The 22,056-nt window shown below is 49.2% G+C and overlaps 1 protein-coding gene and 1 long non-coding RNA gene across 9 annotated transcripts in view; one reads left to right on the forward strand and one right to left on the reverse strand.

The window, feature by feature from the left end:
• ACACA (acetyl-CoA carboxylase alpha) overlaps positions 1-21,184 on the forward strand; it is a 192,286-nt gene extending 171,102 nt beyond the window's left edge. For all 7 annotated transcript variants that reach the window (XM_044429886.1, XM_044429884.1, XM_044429885.1 and 4 more), the window contains 6 exons: positions 3,692-3,869; positions 5,332-5,444; positions 13,303-13,457; positions 14,709-14,879; positions 19,433-19,569; positions 20,007-21,184. In XM_044429886.1, coding sequence (XP_044285821.1) covers positions 3,692-3,869; positions 5,332-5,444; positions 13,303-13,457; positions 14,709-14,879; positions 19,433-19,569; positions 20,007-20,133 — 881 coding nt within the window. In that variant the 3' untranslated portion in view covers positions 20,134-21,184. The remainder of the gene's footprint in view (positions 1-3,691; positions 3,870-5,331; positions 5,445-13,302; positions 13,458-14,708; positions 14,880-19,432; positions 19,570-20,006) is intronic.
• LOC123023337 overlaps positions 14,108-22,056 on the reverse strand; it is a 10,741-nt gene continuing 2,792 nt past the window's right edge. For both annotated transcript variants that reach the window (XR_006414708.1, XR_006414707.1), the window contains one exon: positions 14,108-20,187. This is a non-coding gene — a long non-coding RNA (uncharacterized LOC123023337). The remainder of the gene's footprint in view (positions 20,188-22,056) is intronic.

Raw genomic sequence — 22,056 nt, forward strand, 5'->3', positions numbered from 1 at the left:
ATCTCTCTGCATAGCCCAGCTCTCTCCATGAAGCCTTTGGCTCGAACCCCGTGGTTTCCATCCCCAGGCACAGTGAAGCCTGAATCTATTTAACACCTATGGGGAAAGTGAAACAGTGGAACACATGCTTCGCCTGCAAAAGGTCTTCATCTCAGCCCTGGGCTGGGAGAAATCTGGTCAAGGCCAGCGTGTCGTGCAGGCCGGAGGTTCCACGTTGGATCTCTGGTGTCTCGGTGGAGACCGGGAATCTTCCCGTGCGCAGCTGTCCCGTGTCCCACCATCGCCTTTTCCATTCCTCCGTTGTCTCTTGCATTGTTTAGATTGTTTAGATTGCATTGTTTAGATTGTTTAGACAGTGGCCAGGTTCTGTTGCAAATGCTGTAAAATGCCAGCCGCCTTGGTAGTGCTCATCTGTATAATGGGGTTGTATTTGTAAGAATCTCTAAGCAGTTTACTAGGAAAATGCATTACAATGCATTAAAGTGATATTCATGAAAATATTTAGAGAATGCTCAGAGTTCGCAGAGAAGCTGGGCAGGTTTGCTAAATCAAGGCAGACTGGGGAAAGGAGGCGAGTCTTTAATAGGTGCCTGGAACATGCCCCAGATGGCGCCTCCCGAATGCCAGGTGTGGGGGGCATTCCGCGAGTTAGAAGGCCTGCCTCTGGGTTCCTGCAAGAAGGGGGCTTGTGCAGCTGAGTCAGGCCTTGCTCCTTTAAAAATAGAGCCTTTCCCTGGAGAACCGCTGGAGTGGCTGGACACCTGTGCTGAGCCACAGACCTGCATTCTGGCCCCCTCTCAAGCCACCCCACTGACGGGGTGGCTGTGGACCACTTGTTGGCTCTCGGCCTCCCCTTCCTCACCGGGTTGCTAAAATGGGGAGGAGCAGGAGGGCTACCTAAAGTTCCATTGCAAAGAGGGCGGTTTTGAAAAAGCCTTCCTTGACTAGCTTTTTCTGCCTGGCTCAGCATTTCTGCCTATTCTAAACGCATTCTAACCATCAAAATCATACCAGGACACCTCATTTTTCTAATCCTAATCCAGTGATGGTGAACCTTTTAGAGACCGAGTGCCCAAACTGCGACCCAAAACCCACTTATTTATCGCAAAGTGCCAATACTGCAATAAAACCTGAAAACAGCCAGTCCAAGCAAATATACATATATCCTTGGCAGCGCGCTGACCGGCCATGTGAAAGCTTGGACGAGTCGCAGCTAATGTGTCACGGCTCGTGGCATCATTGCCTGGCACAACTACTTTCCGAGCATGCGCATGGCCCCTGTGTGCACTGTTATCCGATGCTCGGCTGCCAGGGTGATGCTGGGGCGACTTGGCCCGCGTGCCGACAGAGAGGGCTCTGCGTGCCCGCGGTGGCACGCGTGCCATAGGCTCGCCACCACTGCTCTAAGAGGATCTGTGGGTCTGCGCTGGTGGTTCAGCCAGGGCACTCTTGGTGCAGGGCTCAGTGTACTCAGGCTGTGCCAGACCGAGGTCATCCAGCCCCTGTAATTTGAGCACTGGGGGCAGGTGGGGTTTGGTGACCAGAGCACAGGACAGGTGCTTGGGGGGGTCCAGGTTCTAGTCCCCACTGGCCATGACGCTCCCTAGGTGGATTTGGGCCAGTCCCGGACTCTTAGCCTAGCCAACTGCACAGCATTGTTGTGAGGATAAAAGCACCCTGTAAGCCGCCTTGGCTTCCTTGCAGGAGAACAAAAGGCAGAGTATAAATGTAATAATAAACAGCGCTTGACTGTTAAGTTGATTCCCTGTGCATCAGAGTGTATAAAATAGTTACAGAATAAATGAGAATTTGTTTCTTTCACATCACATCTCACCCTTTTAATATCTCTGTCTCCCTCTTTTGCTCATCCTGCTTCTTTTGAGTAAAATACACACTCATGGCAGAAGTGAAAAACGCCACACTAATTACGCAATTATTTTATTATGTAGCACTACTAAAAAACGTCTACTAAAGAATTAATTTGGTTAAAATAATTTGAATCGAGCAATTATTTTCTTAACACTGGAATTAGCTGAAAGGAGCTTCAAGTGGTTTATTGCTAGCACTACATAATAAAGTGATTGTTTAATTAGCAATAAATTTGTCATTCGCGTTCTATTAAAAAAAGGAAAAGAAAAAAGAAAAAAAAGGACTGTTTCTTTCACCCAGAGATGACATTAAAACCAAAAAAAGTTTCTCTTCTTTGCTGTTAGCAGTTTTGAACTTGATATTTTACATTCACATGAGAACAGGACCTGAAAATCCATCACGAATTATATAAATTTTTCCAGTGTTTTTGTTTTTCCTGTATTTTTACTTTCTGTGATTGAGTATTACCAAAAACGTTAGATAACATCTGAACCTGTTAACCTATTTCTAATGTCCAGAGCGAGGTGCTGTATGTGATACGATGCATATATTCAGCAGAAAATGTTGAAGCTCAGGCATTCCTCATTAGAGTCACCCTGGCCTAGGAGAGTCTAAAAATGCAGGCCGTAGGGTGGATCCATATCAGACAACCAATCCCGGCAATTTTCCATCTTCTCCAGGAGCACAGGTTTTGTAAATGAATTTGCTCTTGATTTGGCGTTCAAGCTTGCCAAGGCAGCCCAAAATAGTTTGGGAACAAGAGAAATCCATTTCTGCCCCAGCTCCCATGAGGATTGTGGCAAAGCTCCGAAGAAACGGAGGAAGGGTGTCTGTGGGAGCAGCCAGGGAACATCAGCAGCCCTGCAGACTTCACTTCCGTTGCATCCCTGGATGGATGTGGAGACCATGGCTTGGATGGTTTTAAAAAGGCATTGGGCCTCCTGCTTTGTAAATTCGGGAGAACCTCCATATTCAGGAGCAGTGTGCCTCTGAGCTCAGCTGCTGTAGAGGTTGAATGGGAGGGACGATAGAGGTGGCTTTTACTGTGATGCGGAATGTGATGGTCCCTCAGTCTAGTCCAGCAGACTGGGATGTGGGGCGGGGGGAGGTCTTTTTAATGCACAGAACCCGGAGTGTATACAGCGCATGTGCAAAAGGCCGGCGTATCGTCAGGGCCGTGAGTGTGTGGCCCGCAAGCGGAAAGCCCCCCCACCCCCGCCTTGGTACTGGGCATTAAGAGTCCGTCTCAGCTTTTTTAGATGAGTCCTTTTCTGGCCCTTGGAGTTCTTGGCCTCATTTGTGCAGGTACCCCAACATTAAGCACGACTGTGGGTGCCCCGCTGTTCCATGGCTTGCTTGTGTTTTTGGCCGAGGCAGGGAAAGTTCGGTCCTCCTCCTCGTGGCTGCGTTCCTAGTTCTCCTATGTGCGGGAGAGATGCTTGGTGCAGTCTAAGCGCCCGTGGAGGTCGTGGGTGTAGCTCTGCAGCTCTGTTGGCACTTTGGCGGCAGCCTTTCTCTCATGGAGAAAGGGCTCGGCCGGCCCCAGGGGAGGTGGGGTGGCACTGGGGGTGGAATTAGCCCCGGAGAGCTGGGGGATGCACCCCGTGGACCAAATTAGGCCTACGGTATCCCCACATCCGCTGCCATCGAATCCCACGAGTTACTCCTTCTCGTTAATTCTGTTTCCACACTGCCTAATAGCCGAGCCTCTCTGGGGTGGCTTACAGGAATTGAAGCCAAAGTGCACCGGGCGTTTGTGGGCTGGCTTTTGTGGCATGGGTCTTGCCCAGTTCTTACTCCTCTGTCCTTCCCCGATCTGCAGACATGTATGACCAAGTGCTGAAGTTTGGGGCCTACATCGTGGACGGCTTGCGGGAGTACAAGCAACCTGTCCTCGTCTACATACCGCCCCAAGCAGAGCTGAGGGGAGGCTCCTGGGTTGTGATCGACTCCACCATCAACCCTCGCCACATGGAGATGTACGCCGACCGGGAGAGCAGGTAATCGCCTCGGCCTCCTTAGTTCTGCGTCTCGCCGGGCTCCGAGGGGGGGCAAGTCACTCGCTCAGCAGAGCAAGGGATGATCATGGGACACGGAGCTGGGCAGCAGGCGGGGCTGGACCGCGCGAGGCAAACTGACCATCAGGGTCTGTTGCTCGCTCAGTCTGCAGCAGCATCCCCGGTCGCTTGTCCAGCCTCTCGCCTGCCCAGCATAGCATGGCTGAGGGCCAGGAATGCTGGGAGTTAAGATCCAAACGTTCTGGAGCACCCGGGATGCTCTGGGCAGACCATGGTCCACATCCGAGGCCACCTTCAGGCTGCTGCCTGAAAGGGGGATTGGAAGCTGGCCAGTGGTGACCACCAAGACGGAAGGCCTCTCCACTGAGGCCCAGCTGGCGCCAGCATTTGCCAGCTTCGTTCTTCGAGGGGAAATGCCCGCTGTAGTAGCCCTTCCCAGAGCCAAAATAAGGCAGATAAACTGGCTGGAACATGCTAGAAGTTGTTCACTTTTAAAAATCCCAAACATGGGTAAGATTGTGCCTTAACAAATATAAACTACAATATTCTGAATCAACTGATATGTAGGTGATGCGGTATGCCAAAGCAAAGCAGGTTGACCTCCAGTGCTACAGCTGTTTGATGAATTTTTAAAGGTTAAAATTTTTAAAATAAGTAGCTGTAAACATTTTAATACACATATAATTTTTATTGTTTTTCAAAATCTGTAAAATCTATGAACTAGATACACTAAAAATGGTCTTTTGTTTTGTTTTGGAATACTAATATCTGAAGAAATTAAATGCAGTGTGATGCAGAACAATAAACGGCACCAGAATCAATGCTTAATAACCTGGACTTTGGTCTCTGCGATGCCTTGAGGAAAGAAGGCCTTCGCCAGGCAGTGAAAGGATAGCAGCGAAGGTGCCGGGCGAGCCTCTGTCGGGAGTTTGCCCCCAAAGCGAGGAGCGCCCTCTCCCTTGTGGCCAGCAGCCCGGCTTCCTTTGCTTGGGGCCACTCGGGGGGTGGGGGGCTTCTCGAGACAAGCTGAGCAGGTGCCCGTGGCAGGAGATGCACTAGGAGACCCTCCGCTGCACGGGCGTCTCTCACCTGTCCCTGGCGCCATGCGTAATCAGAAGCGAATGTACAACTTCGTCACTTCCTCTTCACGCAACTCAAACTGGTTCGGACGAGTTTATCTGTAATCGGTTAACGCCAAGAAGGCCCGCCCTTGCATCTGAACAATGCGAATGGGTGCTAAATTCAGCATTTTGCTCTCCGGTGCTCTCCTCCCAGCATTTCTGTCAGATTCAGATAGCTCCTGGTGCTTTGCCATTGAATCTGCCCGGGGGTCTCTTGCCCCTGAGCCCTCAGGGGGGAGAGCGTGCTCCCCTGTGACTCATTCCGCCTCGGGTAGCTCGGCCTTGAGGAACGCACCTCCCTTTTTCTTGCTCCCCACGTTTAGAGGTGGCATCCTGGAGCCTGAAGGAACAGTGGAAATCAAGTTCCGCAAGAAGGACCTGGTGAAGACGATGCGGCGCGTGGACCCCGTCTACGTCCAGCTGGCAGAGCGTCTTGGTAAGTCTTGGTGGAGGCGTAAGGCAAACGGCGAGCCTGGTTTCTTAGGGGCGTTAGCCTGCCTGTCTTGGCTGGCGGATTTCCAGTTTGTTTGGTCTTGTCTGTTCCCTTGTCATATCAAGGGATGCTTCAGGTTAATCGCTGGTAGGCAATAAGAGGTTGAGATTTGCAGAAGCCGCGACAATCACTGCAAAACTCGTTTATTTGTTTTAATCATGTGTTCTTACATGTGGTGTCTACTTGGGCATTTGCTTAAAACTAGGACAGATGACAAATAAATGCATAGCAAATTAATAATCAAATTCATCTAGCGGTTAAAAAATATATGCCCGCGTAGTCGAAACCGTATCAGCAATAACAGACAACTGGCTTTCATATAAAAATTTTTTATGATGGATCAGTGCATCATTTCAGTCCATCAGATTTCTAATGAAAGTGCCTACCAGAACGGCATGTGGCGATTGCCATCTTTAAAAGGGCTTTTTTCTCTCCCTTCCCGTTAGAAGGGTAGATGCCTCTTTGAAGTTGTGTACATGGACTATAGCAGGCATCGTTGTTAATCCATGTGTTTGCCCCACTGATGTTGGTATGACTCACCAGTTTCAACTGATGGCCAGATCCTAGGCAGAGGGCAGGAGGTTCTTTGGGGAAATCCATGGGGGCATCCTGTGCTGGACCAGAACACGAGCCACATGTCCCCTGGCGAAGGGACAGGGCTGCCTGCAGGCTGGAATCCCTCGACAAAGAGCTCCTTCCTGCCTCGGCAGGCTTCCTGTGCAGCAGCTGCATTCCAGCTTGGCTCCAGGCAGCTTGGAGCTGCCATTTTAATTTCCCGCAATGCAATACACTGATGCTGCATTACTGACTTTGTGGAAAATCTAAATGGCATCTCCGGCACCAAGATGCTTCTGTTTTAAAGTGGGGTCTGGCAGGTGCAGAAGGATGGCCTCGCGGCCAGCATGGGGGCTGCCTTTAACTGCCTGCCAGAGAGTCCTCCGCATCGTAATTTACAGCCAGGTAACTTCAGCCATCGCTCAGTGCTGCAGGACGTGCCTCTTGCTGATCACCGAAGCTGAAGCAAAAAGACCTTTTCCGTGGTATATGGGAAGGTAACCCCCATTTAGGAGAAATGGAGAACTCCTCGCTGTTCTGTCTTGCACCTGCTGCAGGCAGGACCGGTGGTGATGGATGGATGCGCATCATGTTGCTCCTTCCCTGTGACTCTGGCAGATGAGGACATCAGTTGTGCTGAAGGGGCATCCTCCCACCCACACCCACGATTTGGCTCTGCTAGGAGACCCTCCCTCCCTCCCTCCCAGGTTGTGTGAAACCTTCCAGTGCCTGCCATCAGTCACATAGGAGGGAAAAGGAGCACTTCGCTATGGGGGGGAACCGCTTCCATCTTGAGCTGTTTTCCTGTGAAGGCTGCATGGGGTCTGCATGCGTGCATTTTTAATTCCTGGTAGCACCAGTCTTCCCAGAAACAAGCTAATGAGTCACAGGCAAAGCCCACGGCCTTAATTAAAGTGGTGGCAACACCAAAGACGAGGTCCTTCACAACCATCCACAGAGAGGGAGCGAGCATTAAAAGCTTCAGTTGCTGATAAGTGTCTTGCTTAGATGGCTGGTAATTGCTCTCAATGCTGGCGATCAGTGGCTCCCCCTCCCACCCCTCCGGCAAGAGCAGGAAGAGCCAAGATTGTAGGACACAGCGCATTGCATAATTTCTCTCCCCTTTTTCCCCCTTTTTTGCTGGTTTTTCTTTCTGGCCAATTTAAAATTTGTCAAAGCCGGTCGTCTTCTGGATCGCTGGCCTTTGATATTTTGCGCACTCCATTTGCCACAAACAAGCCGCAGGGCCGCGGTTCGTGCTGACTCCAGCAGAAGAGAGAGAGTTCCATTTATCTTACACCGCCCGCTGCATATTGCTCATTAGCTTGGGGTTCACTGCCTCTCTTAACCCCTGAATAGCTGCCATCATTTCCACCGAGCGGCGGCTTTGTGGAAAGAGGGGTCGCTGTGTCGAGGTGCCGCTCGCGCTGGGCGGAGTGTTGGGGACGCTTGCAGGTGCGGGCCACGGCGCCACCGAACGCACGCATTTCCATTCAGGGCCTCTTTCAAGCACTGGTTTTTTCCACTGGCTCTGGGTGGGAGGCAGGATGGGAAAATACTGAATAATGTGACACTGATCTGCTAATTACCAATTTCCAAGCGCCCCAACTGAAATCTTTATTCGTTTTGTGTTTATTAAAACATCGCTTGCATCGCAATGTGTTGTGCCTTGGCAGAACCCGGAGAGCAGGGCGAGACATCTTGGCATTAAGGTGCTTCAACTTTCTGGACTCCGTGGTTTTGGTTACTTTGCTCTGCCCGTTGGGATGACGATTTATTTGTCGAAAGTGTTAACCAGAAACTTGCCAGGAATACCCCTGCTAGCCTTAAAAGTAACGTCTTGCTTGGTATGTGTCCTTCAAAAACTGACTGTAATTCAACATACATCCAAGCCCGTTTTTAATTCAACACAATCGGCCTGTGGAACTCCTCGCCTCTAGTTTACATCCACTGGGTGAATTCATGGAGGGGCTCATCCCTGGCACAGGCTTGTTAGTCAGGAGGGCAGTGATGACGATCGGGCGCCTCTTTTGCAGGGGGCGGTGGATGGGGTGATAAGGAGGGTGTGCGCTGGCTTACTCTGTGCTTTTCACAAGCCCTGCAGACTGCCTGGCTGGTTGATACCTGCAGTGCTGTTACTCTGAAGTAGTGATCCAAACAATTTCGGAGGGGCCAAGGCCTGGGGCATTCTCAGGAAGTGAACTTGGCTGCCCTAATGAGGGAAAGCTTAGAGAGGGGCAGCTCTGACAGTGGGACCAGTGGTGACCCCCGCCCACCGGCTCCTGTGCACACACTGTATGCATAGCATAGTCCAGAAAGGATTTTACCGCTCACCACTTTGGAATGTATAAACCAAAAAAAGTATTGAGCAGATTCTTGGAGAATGATTCGATAATTTGTGGTCAGATGGCAGGTAGTGGAGCCTCCCCATTCAGAAGCAGTGTGTCTGAAATCATAGGACCGTGGAACTCAAGCCTTGGGCCTGAGGTTTGGCAGCCCTGCCTTTATCCAATGAGCAGCTGCCTTGTGCCGCCCCTTTGGGTTTCTCCATCCTGCCTGATCTGATGAGGAGAGGAAATGGACGAACGGTAATTTCCTGCCGATCAAAGGGTTCGTGTGGGTCCACAAGCCGTGCCCCCAGGAAGCACGGCATTGTCCCCCGGCTGTGGACCCCACAAGCCACTGACTCAGAGGATAGGAAGGAATTTTCAAATTAAATCGGGATGGAGAATTTGTAAAGGGGACACTTGTAAACTGAAGGTCTGTCAAAATCATTTTTGCCCAACGGATGAGTCTGGATCTCCCTCTCGTGCGCAAAAGTTGTCTCTGTGTCTGTTAACAAAGTACGTTGATCCCAAAAGTTACAGGGAGCCGTGATTCACGGCTCGGCTGAGTAATTTTTGCCTGGCGGGAACTTTACTCAAGTTGGCCAGAGCCTGATGTCCTGGGAGGTCGCAGTGGCTTGCAGGGCATCCTCAGCAGCACCTGCTCTGCCCCGAGACCCGCTGGAGGCACCGCTGCACCTTTTGGCATGCTGGTTTGTGGGCATCCATCTCCTCTTAAGGCAGCAGCAAGCAAACCTCTCCGGACTGGGTTTTTCCAGAGTGCTGCTCTACTCTGTGGGATCCGAAATGATTATTTCGGCATCGGGGGCTTGGCGGGCATGGTGTGGCCAGACCTCTGCAGCTCTGGGGGCGGAGAGGAAGAGGCCCGTCCCTTCCAAAGGCTTATGCGCCGCCGTCTCCCTCCAGTTCCGGGACAGCCTTGCAAAGGAACGCGCAGCACACTCCCGGTTGCCCTCAAATCATCCCGCCAGCCTCCCCAGGCAGGAACAGTGTGTGGCAAGAGGTGCACCCACTGCTTTCTCACACAGCCCGACCGCATTTTATTGACCGACGCGCTTACATCCCGCTTTTGTCTCCCTGGGGCCCAGGGTAGCACAGCCGGTCCTCCTCCCTGCCTTCTCTTGGCAGCAGTCCCGGGAACGGGTGAGGCCGAGTCAGCGGCTGGCTGGCCCGAAGCTGCTCAGCCGGCTTTTATGGTCAGGTGGGGAGCAAACCTCAGGTCTCGCGGGTCCCAGGCCAGCGCTCCACCTGCTCTTCTTTACTGCCTTTTGGGCATGGCCAGAATGCCTTTCCGTTCAGGGTTGGGCTGTGGGAGCCAAATCCGTGGCGGGATGGGGATTTTACTAGTCAGGACCCACAAAGGCGAGGAGCAGGTGTGGGGGAACCCGTGTTTCCTGCTGGAGGGTCCCCTTCCTTTTTTACATTTTTAGTAGCTGGTTGCTCTGCCCTGACCACCAGGAGAGCCCGAGCCTTGGGTCCAGGCTTTTCAGGGAAGTGGAAGCGTCCACCTTCAGTTGCTGTTTTTAGAGTAAGTGGTAAACCGTTTTGAAAATGCACACACACCTTTTGCTAAAACAAGCTGCACCCCACTATTGCATTGTTCATGGAAAGCGGATTTTCACAATTCTGCTCTGCTAATCAAGAGGAAGGGAGCACTGTAGTGGGCCACCAGGTCCACCCACCCTTCCGAAATTTCGCCAGCCACATGTCCCTTGAAGTCATAAGGGCTAGAATCTTGGTTTTTCTTTTTAAACAAGTAAAACTGATATATTTGGGATGCAGAATTTTGTGCCCAAATATTTTTCTAAGCTTGTGTTGTGCAGTTTACATCCACACAGGCCCTCAAGCAATGGTGTGTGTGTGTGGTGGTGGTGGGGGGGGGAGTTCCTCACAAGCTTCCATCTCCTTTACCTTGTTTTCCAATTCCTTCAGTGTTTTCTCTTCCCTCCAACCCAACCAAACTCACATCAATATTATTTTCCTAACAATTCCAAGCACACCATTGGCTCCATATTACTCTTGGTTTCACTGGAAAGATCAGCAGCTACAAAGGTTACACATATTTAGCCATTTTTAATATTTCACAAAGGTGGATTTTTGTAGAACATTTAAATGAATAAAGGGAATAGCTCAAATGATGCTTTTCTGTCAGTCACGTCCCACCCGGGACAACGACAATAACAACAAACTCGCCATCATAAAGTCTTAGGATTGACGATCTGGCTGCAAAAGAAAGAAACCTATTCCGATTCCGTGATATTTAATTGTACAGGGGGCTTATGGAATTGATTTGGGAGCTTAGCCTTTTACAATAGCCAGTGAATAAGAAATGTTCTTGACAATCAATCAATGATAGCATAATCACTCTTTATTCTCCTTCCCGCCTTCCTTTCCTTCATTGTTAGCATCTATCTTTTTTTCAGGAGAACAAGGTTCAGAAGCCAAAAATCTTTATAGACGCCACTTTTAAATTAAGCAGAAAATAGATATTGACATATTTGTTAATCTCACCTGGCTCATTACTGGGTCTGCTCAGGTTGCTTCAACAATGTGAGGTCGGCAGATGGTCCAGAATGCACGAACGTTCGCTTCCTTAAGAACTACCAGTGTCCTTTCTTCCCATTCCTAAGCAGGCATCATAGCTGGGTATTTAAAAATAAGTTTGGCACACGCACAGTTCCTGTCCTTTCATGCCTGATGGTGTAATAAAGTCATTGTGGTGCTCTTGGGGTTGTGTGTGAAAAATTGGGGGCTATTCCCATGCAAGGCACAGTTTAGGAATGCAATCTGTAATTCAACAGATGTGTATCTCAGTTGCTGTAAACTCCAGATTCTTACGTATAAGGTCAGTGTTTAAAATTTGTATGTGTAAGATTATGCTCTGGTTTTCCATTCCGTTTTGATTTCATACCTTCCTCCTTTCTCGTCAGCCCTACAACGCCTTCCTTTCCAGTTCAATGCACTTTACTTTTTTTTAGCAGTTTTCTCCTATATAATTGCCTAAAATCTTATCCCTGACCCCAAAGCTTAATCATTGACAGCTAGTGGCGGGCAAGGTTTGAAATAATTTGTGTCTCCTTCTCCCAAAGTTCCAGGAAATTTCTCCAAATAATTCTCAGTCTTTCTGAGTTTTTCTTCATCAGAAGTGTACATTTTTGTGTAATTATATCTCTGCACCTTCAGGCAGAAGTGTTCCCAGAGCAGGTGAAAGAAATTATATAGTAACAGAGTACAATATCAAAACTACCTCCCAAAGCTCAGAAAAGCCTCCGAAGGTCAGGGCAGAAGAATTTTTAAAAACATTTCAGGAAATCTTGGCTGACCAGCTGCTGTTTTTATTGGTATTATCTTCTTAATCCTTCAAAATGCAGTAACACAGGCACCAGGCAGGCCTCCCTAGAAACAGCATTTTCAATACATGGTGTTACCACTGAAAAGGCCCACTCTTGCCACACGTCCGTCTTGAGAATGATGCTCAAGCCATATATAGCTGCTCCTAAAGGGGCATTATATAAGAATTACACTTCCAAGATGCTCTTTACCTCACTGCTGAAAGGATTTGCAGAGCTTGGGAATGAAAGTGGCTATTGCTGGAGCTCAATCAAACCATTAAGGGTACGATCATATGGCTGTTTTGATTGGGAAAAAAGTTCCACAGCTCCCAGCCCTTCCACGGCTGGGAAACCCCGGCAGGCTTCCTTCAAAACATGGGCTTGATTTGGCCCAAAGTCTGAGGAAGAATATGCAGAGGTGAGCCTTATTTTGGGTGTACTTGTCTTTCTGCTTTAAAATACTTATTGTATCCTAGTATATTCTCCTTTGCCTAATGTGTTTGGGAGCTATAGCTAGTTCAGCTTAAGGGGATGCACGGAGAGTGCCGGGTGGACAAGCTGAATGCGCAGCTACAACATTAAGGGGGGAATTGTAAAGAATTCTGCCCTGTGAGGGCAGGAAGAATTTTGTTTCATGATAAGAATTTTATGCTTGCAGTTTTATTTGCACTTTTGTAAATGTGATGTTAACCAGTTAGTTCACAGATACACTATGGAATTCACTTCCATAAGATGGACTGCTGGCCACCAGTTTGGATGGCTTTGAAAAGGGGCTGGGCAAGTTCATGGAGGAGCCTATCAGTGGCTACTAGCCCCAGTGATCGCAACAGATCACAACAGATCAGATAGCAACAGATCAGTATTATTGGTGTAGTGACAGAAGATGACACCTGTTTCTGTTTTCTTACTGTGCCCTAGTACATTTTATTTGTGTATTTCTGTTACATTTATGGCCTGCCTTTTTCCCCTTTAAGTTGGTCAAGAGCAGTGAACATGCTTTGTCCTGCTCTGGGGTTGATCTTCAGAACAACCCTGTGAGGTAGGCTAGGCTAAGAATCAGGCACTGGCCCAAGGCACCCGGGAAGCTTCATGGCCGAGCAGGGACCTGAAACCAGATCACCCTGGTATTCCTGGAAGGGAGCGCAGGAGTCGGAGGTCTGGGGGCGAGGGAGTGACCGCCACTCGTCCCTGCCTTTTCAGCCCACCTTAACACCAGTCTCTGTATCTCCCCCCCCCCCCATAAATTCAGCCTCAGTTTATGGTTTTGGATTCACTCTGCATGATTTGCTCTCTCTCTGGATTTATGTGCATTGCATCAGATGGCGAGTTTTTGCCAGGTGGAGTCGCTCATGCCGGGACACCCAGAGGGGCAAGGATGAGTGTGTGTGTGTTGTGTGGAGGGGGAGAGTGCCTTTGGGGGCGATGTGGCTACTCACCCCTGAACAGGCCCTTCAGCAGAATGGCTGTTTGGAAGCTCAGGCCGCTGGGAGAGGCCCTGGCCCCCCCTTCGCGCACGCAGCGCGCTCGCTCGTCTCCTGGGTCTCTGGCAGGCCTTTCTTTTGATTTCAGGCACCCCAGAGCTAAGCCAGGCTGAGCGGAAGGAACTCGAGACCAAGCTGAAGGAGCGGGAGGAATTCCTGATTCCCATTTACCACCAGGTAGCCGTGCAGTTTGCTGACTTGCATGACACGCCCGGCCGGATGCAGGAGAAGGGTGTCATTACGGCAAGTATTACCAGCCCCTTTCTCGCTGCTGCTGTCAACAGCTCCCGTGTGCGTGAGCACGCACTTAACTGTCGCGGAGCAAAATTCCAACGGGACCGGGGCAGAGGGTCTTGGCCATCGTCTGATGGAGACGAGGCGTTCGCATTAAACGTTGAGAGGGGGGAAAGTTCAACAGCCCTGGGCTGTGTGTCCTTGTTTCTGAAGTTCGGAATCTTACCGCTTCTGCAAGGAGACAGATTCCAGGATGGATTGCCAATGGGCACGAAGCTCCCAAGGCTCCGGGTGTAGAGGAGGGCAGGCAGGGCTTCCCACCTGGCCTCTGGGCCATCTAGCCCATCCGAGAGGCTCCGCACCTTTCCCCACAAGCGCCCAGCCGCCCTCCGCACCACAGAAGGGCTGGCGTGTAGCGGTCGAGTCCCACAGGGTCCCGTGTGGTAAGAGCTCCCGCAAGCCTGTGAGAAGGGGACCCCACTGACCATGAGGGAGCAAGTACTGGAAGGTTTTTCCTGGCGTCTGTGATAGAGATAATGCGTATCTGTTACATATTGATGGTTCTGGCTGCAGTAGGTAGCAGGGTTGTTGCAAAATGCTGGAAGAATAACAATGCAGTGCCCCGGGCATATTAAAGGAAGAACTGGACCAGGTACCGTATTTTTTACAGTGTGGTAAGCATTTATTTCATACCGAAATGATGAGAGTATCATCTGTGGGCTCAACATGCTGATGGGTTTCCAGGGGATGCCCCGTGAAACTGATGCTCCAGCAATAGCATCTTCTAGTAGAAAAATAAATGTTTTGTTAGTGGCTGTAAAGCTTTTAAATAAATAAAATTTACCAGGTGTTTAATAAATAAAGGGCTTCAATTAAAAGAAATAAGACGCCTAGCACAACCTTTCAAGGTTCCTGTTATAGGGATAAGAGTGCGAGGAGGAGGAGGAGACTGACGGAAGCCACTTGGAGTGCTTTAAAAAAAAGGAAAAGGTGGGATATGAAGCAAATTAATAAATGCCATTTTGGAGAAGTACTTGTGAAATGCCTGCTCCCTATCATACAAAAGGTTTAAATACAAATAATAAAATACATAAATCTTCATGCTATAGCGCATTCTCTGGTCTTTGTGTGAGTTCAGAGTCGGTTGGAAGACTCTCTTCCTGGCTCCACTTGATTGTGTGTGTGTGTCTGTGGATTCCATGGCGCTGCAGCGGGGTGTTCCCCATTTCCCTATTAAAGGCGTCTGTGTTTGTCTTGCAGGATATTCTGGACTGGAAGACGTCGCGTACTTTCTTCTACTGGAGGCTCAGGCGGCTTCTCCTCGAAGACCTGGTCAAAAAGAAGATTCATGGTGCGAACCCCGAACTGACAGACGGCCAGATCCAGGCGATGCTGAGGCGCTGGTTTGTGGAAGTAGAAGGCACTGTCAAGGTACAGATGAAACATTTTTTTTTACTCAAAAGTTCCCTCTTGGTGTTTTTTTTTTGTTTTTTTTAAAGTGAAGTTTCTGGTTCTTATGGATGTAGTGTGAAAGGCTGATGAAAACTGAGATTAAGATACAGGTGCTGTTAAGTTTTCTGGGATCTAGAGGTGGAGCAAATCTCCTTGGATTACTGGCAGGCTTGGTAAGACTGAGTTGCAACAGGCGACAGAACTCGGCTTGCTTCTGTGCAGAATTGTCATTCTTAAAAGCAGGTACTGCAGACTTGGATCAACCCTGGTGGATGAAAATCCGCCAAGTTACAACTATTTCAGGTACTTTCCCAGTCTCAGTATAGCCATGATTGTGAAGCGGTATCTGTTAAGCTACATGTTCTGAAAATAGCACCTTTGGAACATGCTAGGAATTAGAATTCCCCACGGAGACATTTCCCCAAGCTTGCATGCAGCTGGTTAGTTTGGGTGGTTCTCTTTAGTTCTTGTCCGTTAGTTGGAGATGCTCTTCTAGGCAGTACATTTCATTGCCTCATAGAGTAACACCTTTTATATACGTGTATGAAATGGCGCCACAAAAGCACTGAGCACAGCTTCTCGGGTGGCTTGGAGCACACCGTTGTGGCAGCAGCGGGGCAGGTCAGGAGCTGCAAGAGCGGCCTTCCTTCCCGCTCGGCCCACCCGCTTTCTGGCTTGGCAGAGTTTCCCCTCAACCACTGTTTGCAATCTCCATTTCGACACTCGCTGCACTTTTGGCGGGCTGTGTGGGCTTTTTTTTGCAATGACATGTGTAGGTGTGAATGGTAATGTCCCTGTTTTCTTAAAACCTTTTTAAAAAGAACCAGAGTTGTGACAGATAGCTTGCAAACCTCTGTGCTCCAGGAGAAGAGGTGGGTTCTTGGGGACCTAGAATTCCAGGAATGGTTGGCTCTGGAACCTATCACGGAACACAAAGTTCCTGAGGTCCCCAGTGCTGAGGGAACTGCTTTGAATTGACAGTTTGACATCTGCCCAGGTAAGGGAAAGTAGAAAAACCAAATGTGAAGCAAACCTGCTAGGACCCTGCCTGGGGGGGGTCAGTGTCCATGGTCAGTACCCACCGCACCCTGACTGCAGCCCCCGGGACATCAGCCAGGGGAGACCTGTGGAAATGCGCACAGCGGCCCCTTCAGGGTTGTGCAGGCCTGGCTAACACACCAGTAATAAAAAATAACCCACTTATAATAAATAACAATGAAACTATTTGCACACTGAGACACAAAACAACAGGGTGGCAAACCAGTGACAGCCCCTCCAGCGTGCCTGGCTCTAGGCCAGGCCCTTTCAGTCCTGAGATCCCAGATTTCTCTGAGTCCATTCTCTTTGATCTAGGAGTTCCCATGTCACTTTCCAAGAAGCTGTTTTGGGAGGGATGTCCCCTCACTCCAGTCTTGGGAGCAAATACAGTTGCCAGTTTCCAACCCTTGCAATAGGAACTTGGCAAAGAATCAAACTAGTTAGGTGGCTCGTCTATTTAAAAAACCATAATCTGAGATAATTTTGCCGTTAGCTTTTAATTTTTGTTTCTTTATGCGTCAATTTTAACACAAATATTTTTTGCGATGGACAGTCTCCAGCATCGCTAGTAGGCATTACATCCTTTTTGTGTTGTGACTTGAAGAAGAAACAAAACACATAGATCATATAGACTCTGGAATGCTTTAGGGCTCTAAAAGGAAAAGAGAAAGAGGAAAGGGGGGGGGAGTTTTTCTTTGGAGCATCTGAGCATCTTTTTTTTTTTCTTTTTTTAAGCCAGGCATCTAGTTAGCTAATACATTACACCAATCAAGGAAAGTTATCTTAAGCCACAATTAATCTGCTCCCTGGCATATGTTGATAGGAAAGCATCATGCTGTTTCTTAATTAAAGGCAAACGGATTAAAAATGATTAATAAGAGTATTAAATATTCGCCTAAACTAAAAGCTTTGGGATTCTTCAGCAAATCCTAGCTTTACGCAGGTCTGCAAAGTGGCAGGCATTTACAGCTGGGATGGGAGGAGGTGGCAGCGGGGGGAGGAGGGGGGGCTTCCTCCTCCTAGAGTTTGCGAGTGCCTTGCTTTGTAGGTGGGAGAGAAGGGCATTGTCCTTGCCTCTCGGGGTGAAGCACAAGAGCAGCAGTTGCAATTTTAAAATAATCACCGTTGCAACGAGCCCTGTACTTACTGCAGTTATTAGTCACTAGCTTCCATCAGAAGTTTCTTCCTTTAATCTCAGGTTCGAATCTTGTTTTCACACTAATTTAACAGGGCTGGGATTGGAGGCAACTCCAGTCTCTGAGGTGAAGGCAGCTCCCCAGCTTCCTTTCCAGGTAGTTTCCTTTTCCAGGTGATACAGCTGGGAGTTCTATGCTTTCCCATGAAGCCAGCAATGTTTTACTGAATATTGTTACGAATGCATGAGGAAGTCATTTGAGCCTGTTTGTGTCAGAATTTGACTTTGCACCTTCTGGGACAAACCTTACCTTGAACAGCCTGTGGGCAATGTCTCTGCCTCTCCAAGCTTGTACTCTAATTCACAGACCAGAGAAAAAAGCATCCAACAACATCACACTTGCATTTTAAAATCCGCCTGCACAAGTACACAAACATCCTTTGATCAATGGAAAAAGAATTAATGCCTTTCAGAGATGTGTAAAATTGAATGTTTGGAAAAATACACAAAAAATACACACACAAAATGTTTAGAATCTCTATTCCAAGGAGGAAATAACCCCATAATGAGATGAGTCAGAACAAGATTCTAGGTGGAGTTCAGAGAACAATTTTGCTGATTCACACATATCTAAATACACTGGAAAGCTACCTTTGTGTATGGAAATCAATGTCTATAGATTTTTATTTAAAAAAACTGTTTTCTACAATATCTGAACTTGTTTACTTTTTAAAGCCAGTTTGCCCCCGATGCATCAGTAAAAACGAGTACTCTAGATCTCCCAATGATGGCTTCTCCTTTGAATAAGCAATGGTAATTTTTGTGAAGAAAACATTTTTTATTTCTGCTTCCCAATCTTTAAACTGTAAGGTGGGCACTTAGTGGACTGCACGTCCCATCAACCTTAGCCAGCAGAGCCATGGGTGAGGACCGATGGGAGCCTGGCGATCTACAAGCTTTACATGGAGAACCCAGGATTGCCTGCCTTTTCGTTGAGCACAAAAATGCGTCCCAGCCCAGATGTTTCAAAATCCCATGTCACACCATTCCAGCAGATAAACACCTGAAAAAACCAACCCCTGTTCTCCACATCAAGGATCACTAGCAAATGCAACACAAGCCCCCCCCCCCCCCAATTTGGATGATTTTTCAAAGTAACATTTCCAAGCTCCTTTCCTCCCGTGATATACTTACGGATAACCTTCTGAGAAAGACTTCTTAAGTTCTTATGACTTGGTGCATAGAGTAAGTACCATTTGCTTATAGAAGGGCAGGGCGTGGATCTGTTTAATGAATTGGTCTGTATGGTCTGTACTCTTTGGGCTCCAGAGAAATCATGTCCTCCTTTTTAAAAAGTAAGTAGCCAGCCCTTTTGGCTTGCATTAACCTGGTTTACATATATTGGCAAAACAAGAGGTCACAGAAAATTTGACTGTGTTTTTCTGTTGGAGGGTGATGGTCATGAGGAAATAATCTGGAATCCTTCCCTCGGCTGTAGCGTTTGGCCCATGCCTCGCCTCGCCTCGCCGGGGTGCCCCCTATGGGAAGCCGGGCAGCTGGCCCAAACCCTCCAGCCGCAAGCTGCCTCACGTCTGATTTTGAGGTGCTGCCTGGTGAATCATGATGTGGAATTTTCATTGTCAGTCTGACTTGGACTTCATTAGCAAGATAACAGAGAAGGATAGTGCACCTTTAAATGATGAGCTTTGGTGTTTAATTACCCAAATAAAATGACATAAATATGAATGAGCGCTAATGGTGGTACTTGGTTTTTTCCGGAAACCATTAACGATTCTTAAATGATTTGTAAAGAAAATGAGAGGCAGGGAGAAGCAGCGAGAAGGCTATTAAGCTTCTAACACACTCCTGAATGATTATATAGTCAACTACCTAGCAAATACAGAGCTAAGTGATCGTACAACCCCCTACCCCCAAAAAACGTTTTTAAAAAGATTTGCTACCAGAGTGCCCCCACCCCTGCGCTGGATGATATTTTGACCTCCCTTGTAATGTTCATTACGTCCAAAATGGGGGTTAGGTTTCATGACTGCTTACAAGAAGTAGGTTTGTTGGGTTTTCCAAACAATCTCTATTTTTGTCTTTTTCATTGCTTGTGCAAAGCCAATGAGGACTAGCAGCTTGCTTAAAATAAAGCTGGCTTTTGGAGAATACAGCAGAAGCTTCTTAATTAGATCACTCTGTGTATTCTAACCATGTGGCTGAAGCTACATTAAGGCTTAGATTTCCATACCTGCACTTGATCTGACTAGGATCGGAGTGGAGAAAGAGTAGGGAGCTCGTGCAGCCCCATCCTTCCGCTGAACTGAACTGCAGGCGCTCCTGTTTTTCCCCTCGGCAGGCCTACTTGTGGGATAACAACAGAGACCTGGTGGAGTGGCTGGAGAAGCAGCTGGCAGAGGACGAAGGCGCCCGCTCGGTGGTGGATGAGAACATCAAGTACATCTCCCGCGACTACGTCCTCAAGCAGATACGGAGGTGAGCAGGTGGCCTCGGGGGGGGCTCCCCGAGAGGGAGAATCGGCAGGCTCCGCCTCACGCGCCCTACGGCTTCCAGGGACCGCCCTTAGCAGTGGTTTCTGGATGATGCCAGCCCCTTATTTGTCCCTGCAGTCAAAGGTTTGATTCGGGCTTGGGGCGGACCTAGAACTTCCTGCCGGCTGAGCGAAAGCGCCTTTCACTGTGCAAGCTCGATGGGTCGTTTACACCCCCACGGGGCCGCTGCTTCTAATTTGGCTTTACCATCTGGTCATGGCTACGTTCTTTGCTACGGGTTTTAGTCTCCCCTGCCTCGCTCTTCCTGTTCGAACGTTCACCCCGTGTTTTTAATGTAGTGCACGATGCCTTGCAAACGTTTGCTGAAAACACCAAAGTCCTGACCTGCACTTACCCGCTTGTGCTCTGCCCTCGCCCTAGCTTGGTCCAGGCCAATCCAGAAGTCGCCATGGATTCCATCGTCCACATGACCCAGCATATATCGCCGACCCAGCGGGCCGAGATCGTGCGCATCCTCTCCACAATGGACGCGCCTGCCTCGACGTAAGCGGCTGGGCCGCGCTCCTTCACCTTCCTGACCTGGCCCCATGTTGGGGAACAGCTGGAAACGAGACGGATTTCTCTCATTTTTTAAAATTGGACTGGAATTGCAGAGCGCACCCTTTTAGTTACAGAAAAATCCAGGACGACAGGCTCCCCCCAAACTAACTTATGAATGTCTTCTAACGGTACCTATTTATTTAACAACGCCCGACTGGACCGACCTCGTTCGTGCAGTGCTACCAGGAGATCATGACAGGTACTGCGGCACCTCGAGGTCTTAAATGGAGCACAGAACACACGAGGGCCTTCAGCCATGTCCCTGGCACAAACCTCGAGGACATTTTCGCCCAGAGCATCCACTGCTGAATCCACCCCGTCCTCCTAAGTGCAAGCATCCAGACCGGGTGGATGGCTGGAAGCCCGCAGGGACCGGCTGCCGGCAAAGTCGAACTCTTCACTCTGCCGCTGCTCAACCAGCTGGTTTTTTTTGGTGCCTGAGATGTTTTTATCTCTTGGGGTGGAGGGAGGTGAGCAAGATATGCCTGTGGAGTGGAAGGGGCAAAAGGGCAATGCCTTCGCGGGGTTTAGTTTTCATTTCTGTACCTGTAAACAGGGCTTCAGTGGCTTCATGACTCTGTTTACATGCCATGAAAAGAGACACGCTATCCGAAGAGCGGGTAGAAGATATTTCCCACCTTCCCATTTGATGTAAAACCTCGGGGATGCCTCCTTTCGGGGGCACTGGAGAAGGGCCGTTGGTACGTTCCCTGTTATCGGAGAAGGGTTAAAGTTCCCGGCTGAGAGCCGGTGCGGTGAGCTGGTGGGAGCGCTTGACAGGGGACCAGCTCTGAGTCCCCACGTGGCCTCGGAGCCCACTGATGACTTTGTGCCAGTCACTCACTCTCGGCCTGCCCTACCTCACAGGGTTGTTGTCACAAGGATAAAAACAAAGCGGAGGAGAAGTATGTGAGCTGCCTTGGATTCCACTCTCAAGCAGAAAAGGGCAGGTTACATGTGCAATGTAAAAATAATAAATAAATATTGAAGCAAGAGGGGAACGGCTCCCTTCTGAACTGCTGTGTCCTGCCAAACAACCCTCCGGGGTTTTAGGAGAGTGCTGCCCCCATGCCAGGGGAACGAACGCTGGCTGCAGCCCTCGCCTCATTCCCCCCCGCCCCGCAGACTTCGCTGGGCCCTGATGCCCCAGCCTGCGCGGATGCCTTCACCTCCAGCAAGCCATTAATGTCGTTCTACCTCCTTGCTCTGACTTGAGAAGGGGAACTTAGAGTTAAATCATCTGCCGTGAAAAAGGCATCACCCGATGGGGAGCGTGTAACGCGACCGTCCCCGTCCCGCTGGCCTTGTCCCGGGAGCCCAGGGCAACAGCCACGGCCGTGAGCCTCTCGGCTGCAGAAGGGCCTGGTTTTGCATGGCATCACCTTTTGGACAAGATGGGGAGGCATGCATTGGAGGCAGTGCTGCTGCGACGGTCTAGACCAGTGATGGGAAATGTTTAGAGACCGAGTGCCCAAACTGCAACCCAAAACCCACTTATTTATCGCAAAGGGCCAGCACTAGAATTAAACCTGAAACCTAAGGTTTTTGTTTAGGGAAAAAAACTCATTGCTAGTCCAAGCAAATATACAGATCCTTGCAAGGGGACTGACCAGCCTGGCAAAAACTTGGAGGAGTCACGGGATGTGACGGCAATGCCTGGCACTGCTGCTCCTTCCCGAGCATGAGCATGGCCCCAATCTGCGCTATTATCCAAGGCTCGGCTACTGAGGCGACTTGGCTCGAGTAACGACAGAGAGGACTTTTCTGCCCGCTGTGGCACCTGTGCCATGGTATCGCCACCACTGCCCTAACCCCTAACCCTAATAGAGGGCTCAAGTTCCATTGAAAAGAGGGCAATTTTGAAAAAGCC

This window comes from Varanus komodoensis, unplaced genomic scaffold (genome assembly GCF_004798865.1).
Source record: "Varanus komodoensis strain SLA01 unplaced genomic scaffold, ASM479886v1 scaffold20_1, whole genome shotgun sequence".
NCBI lineage: Eukaryota > Metazoa > Chordata > Lepidosauria > Squamata > Varanidae > Varanus > Varanus komodoensis.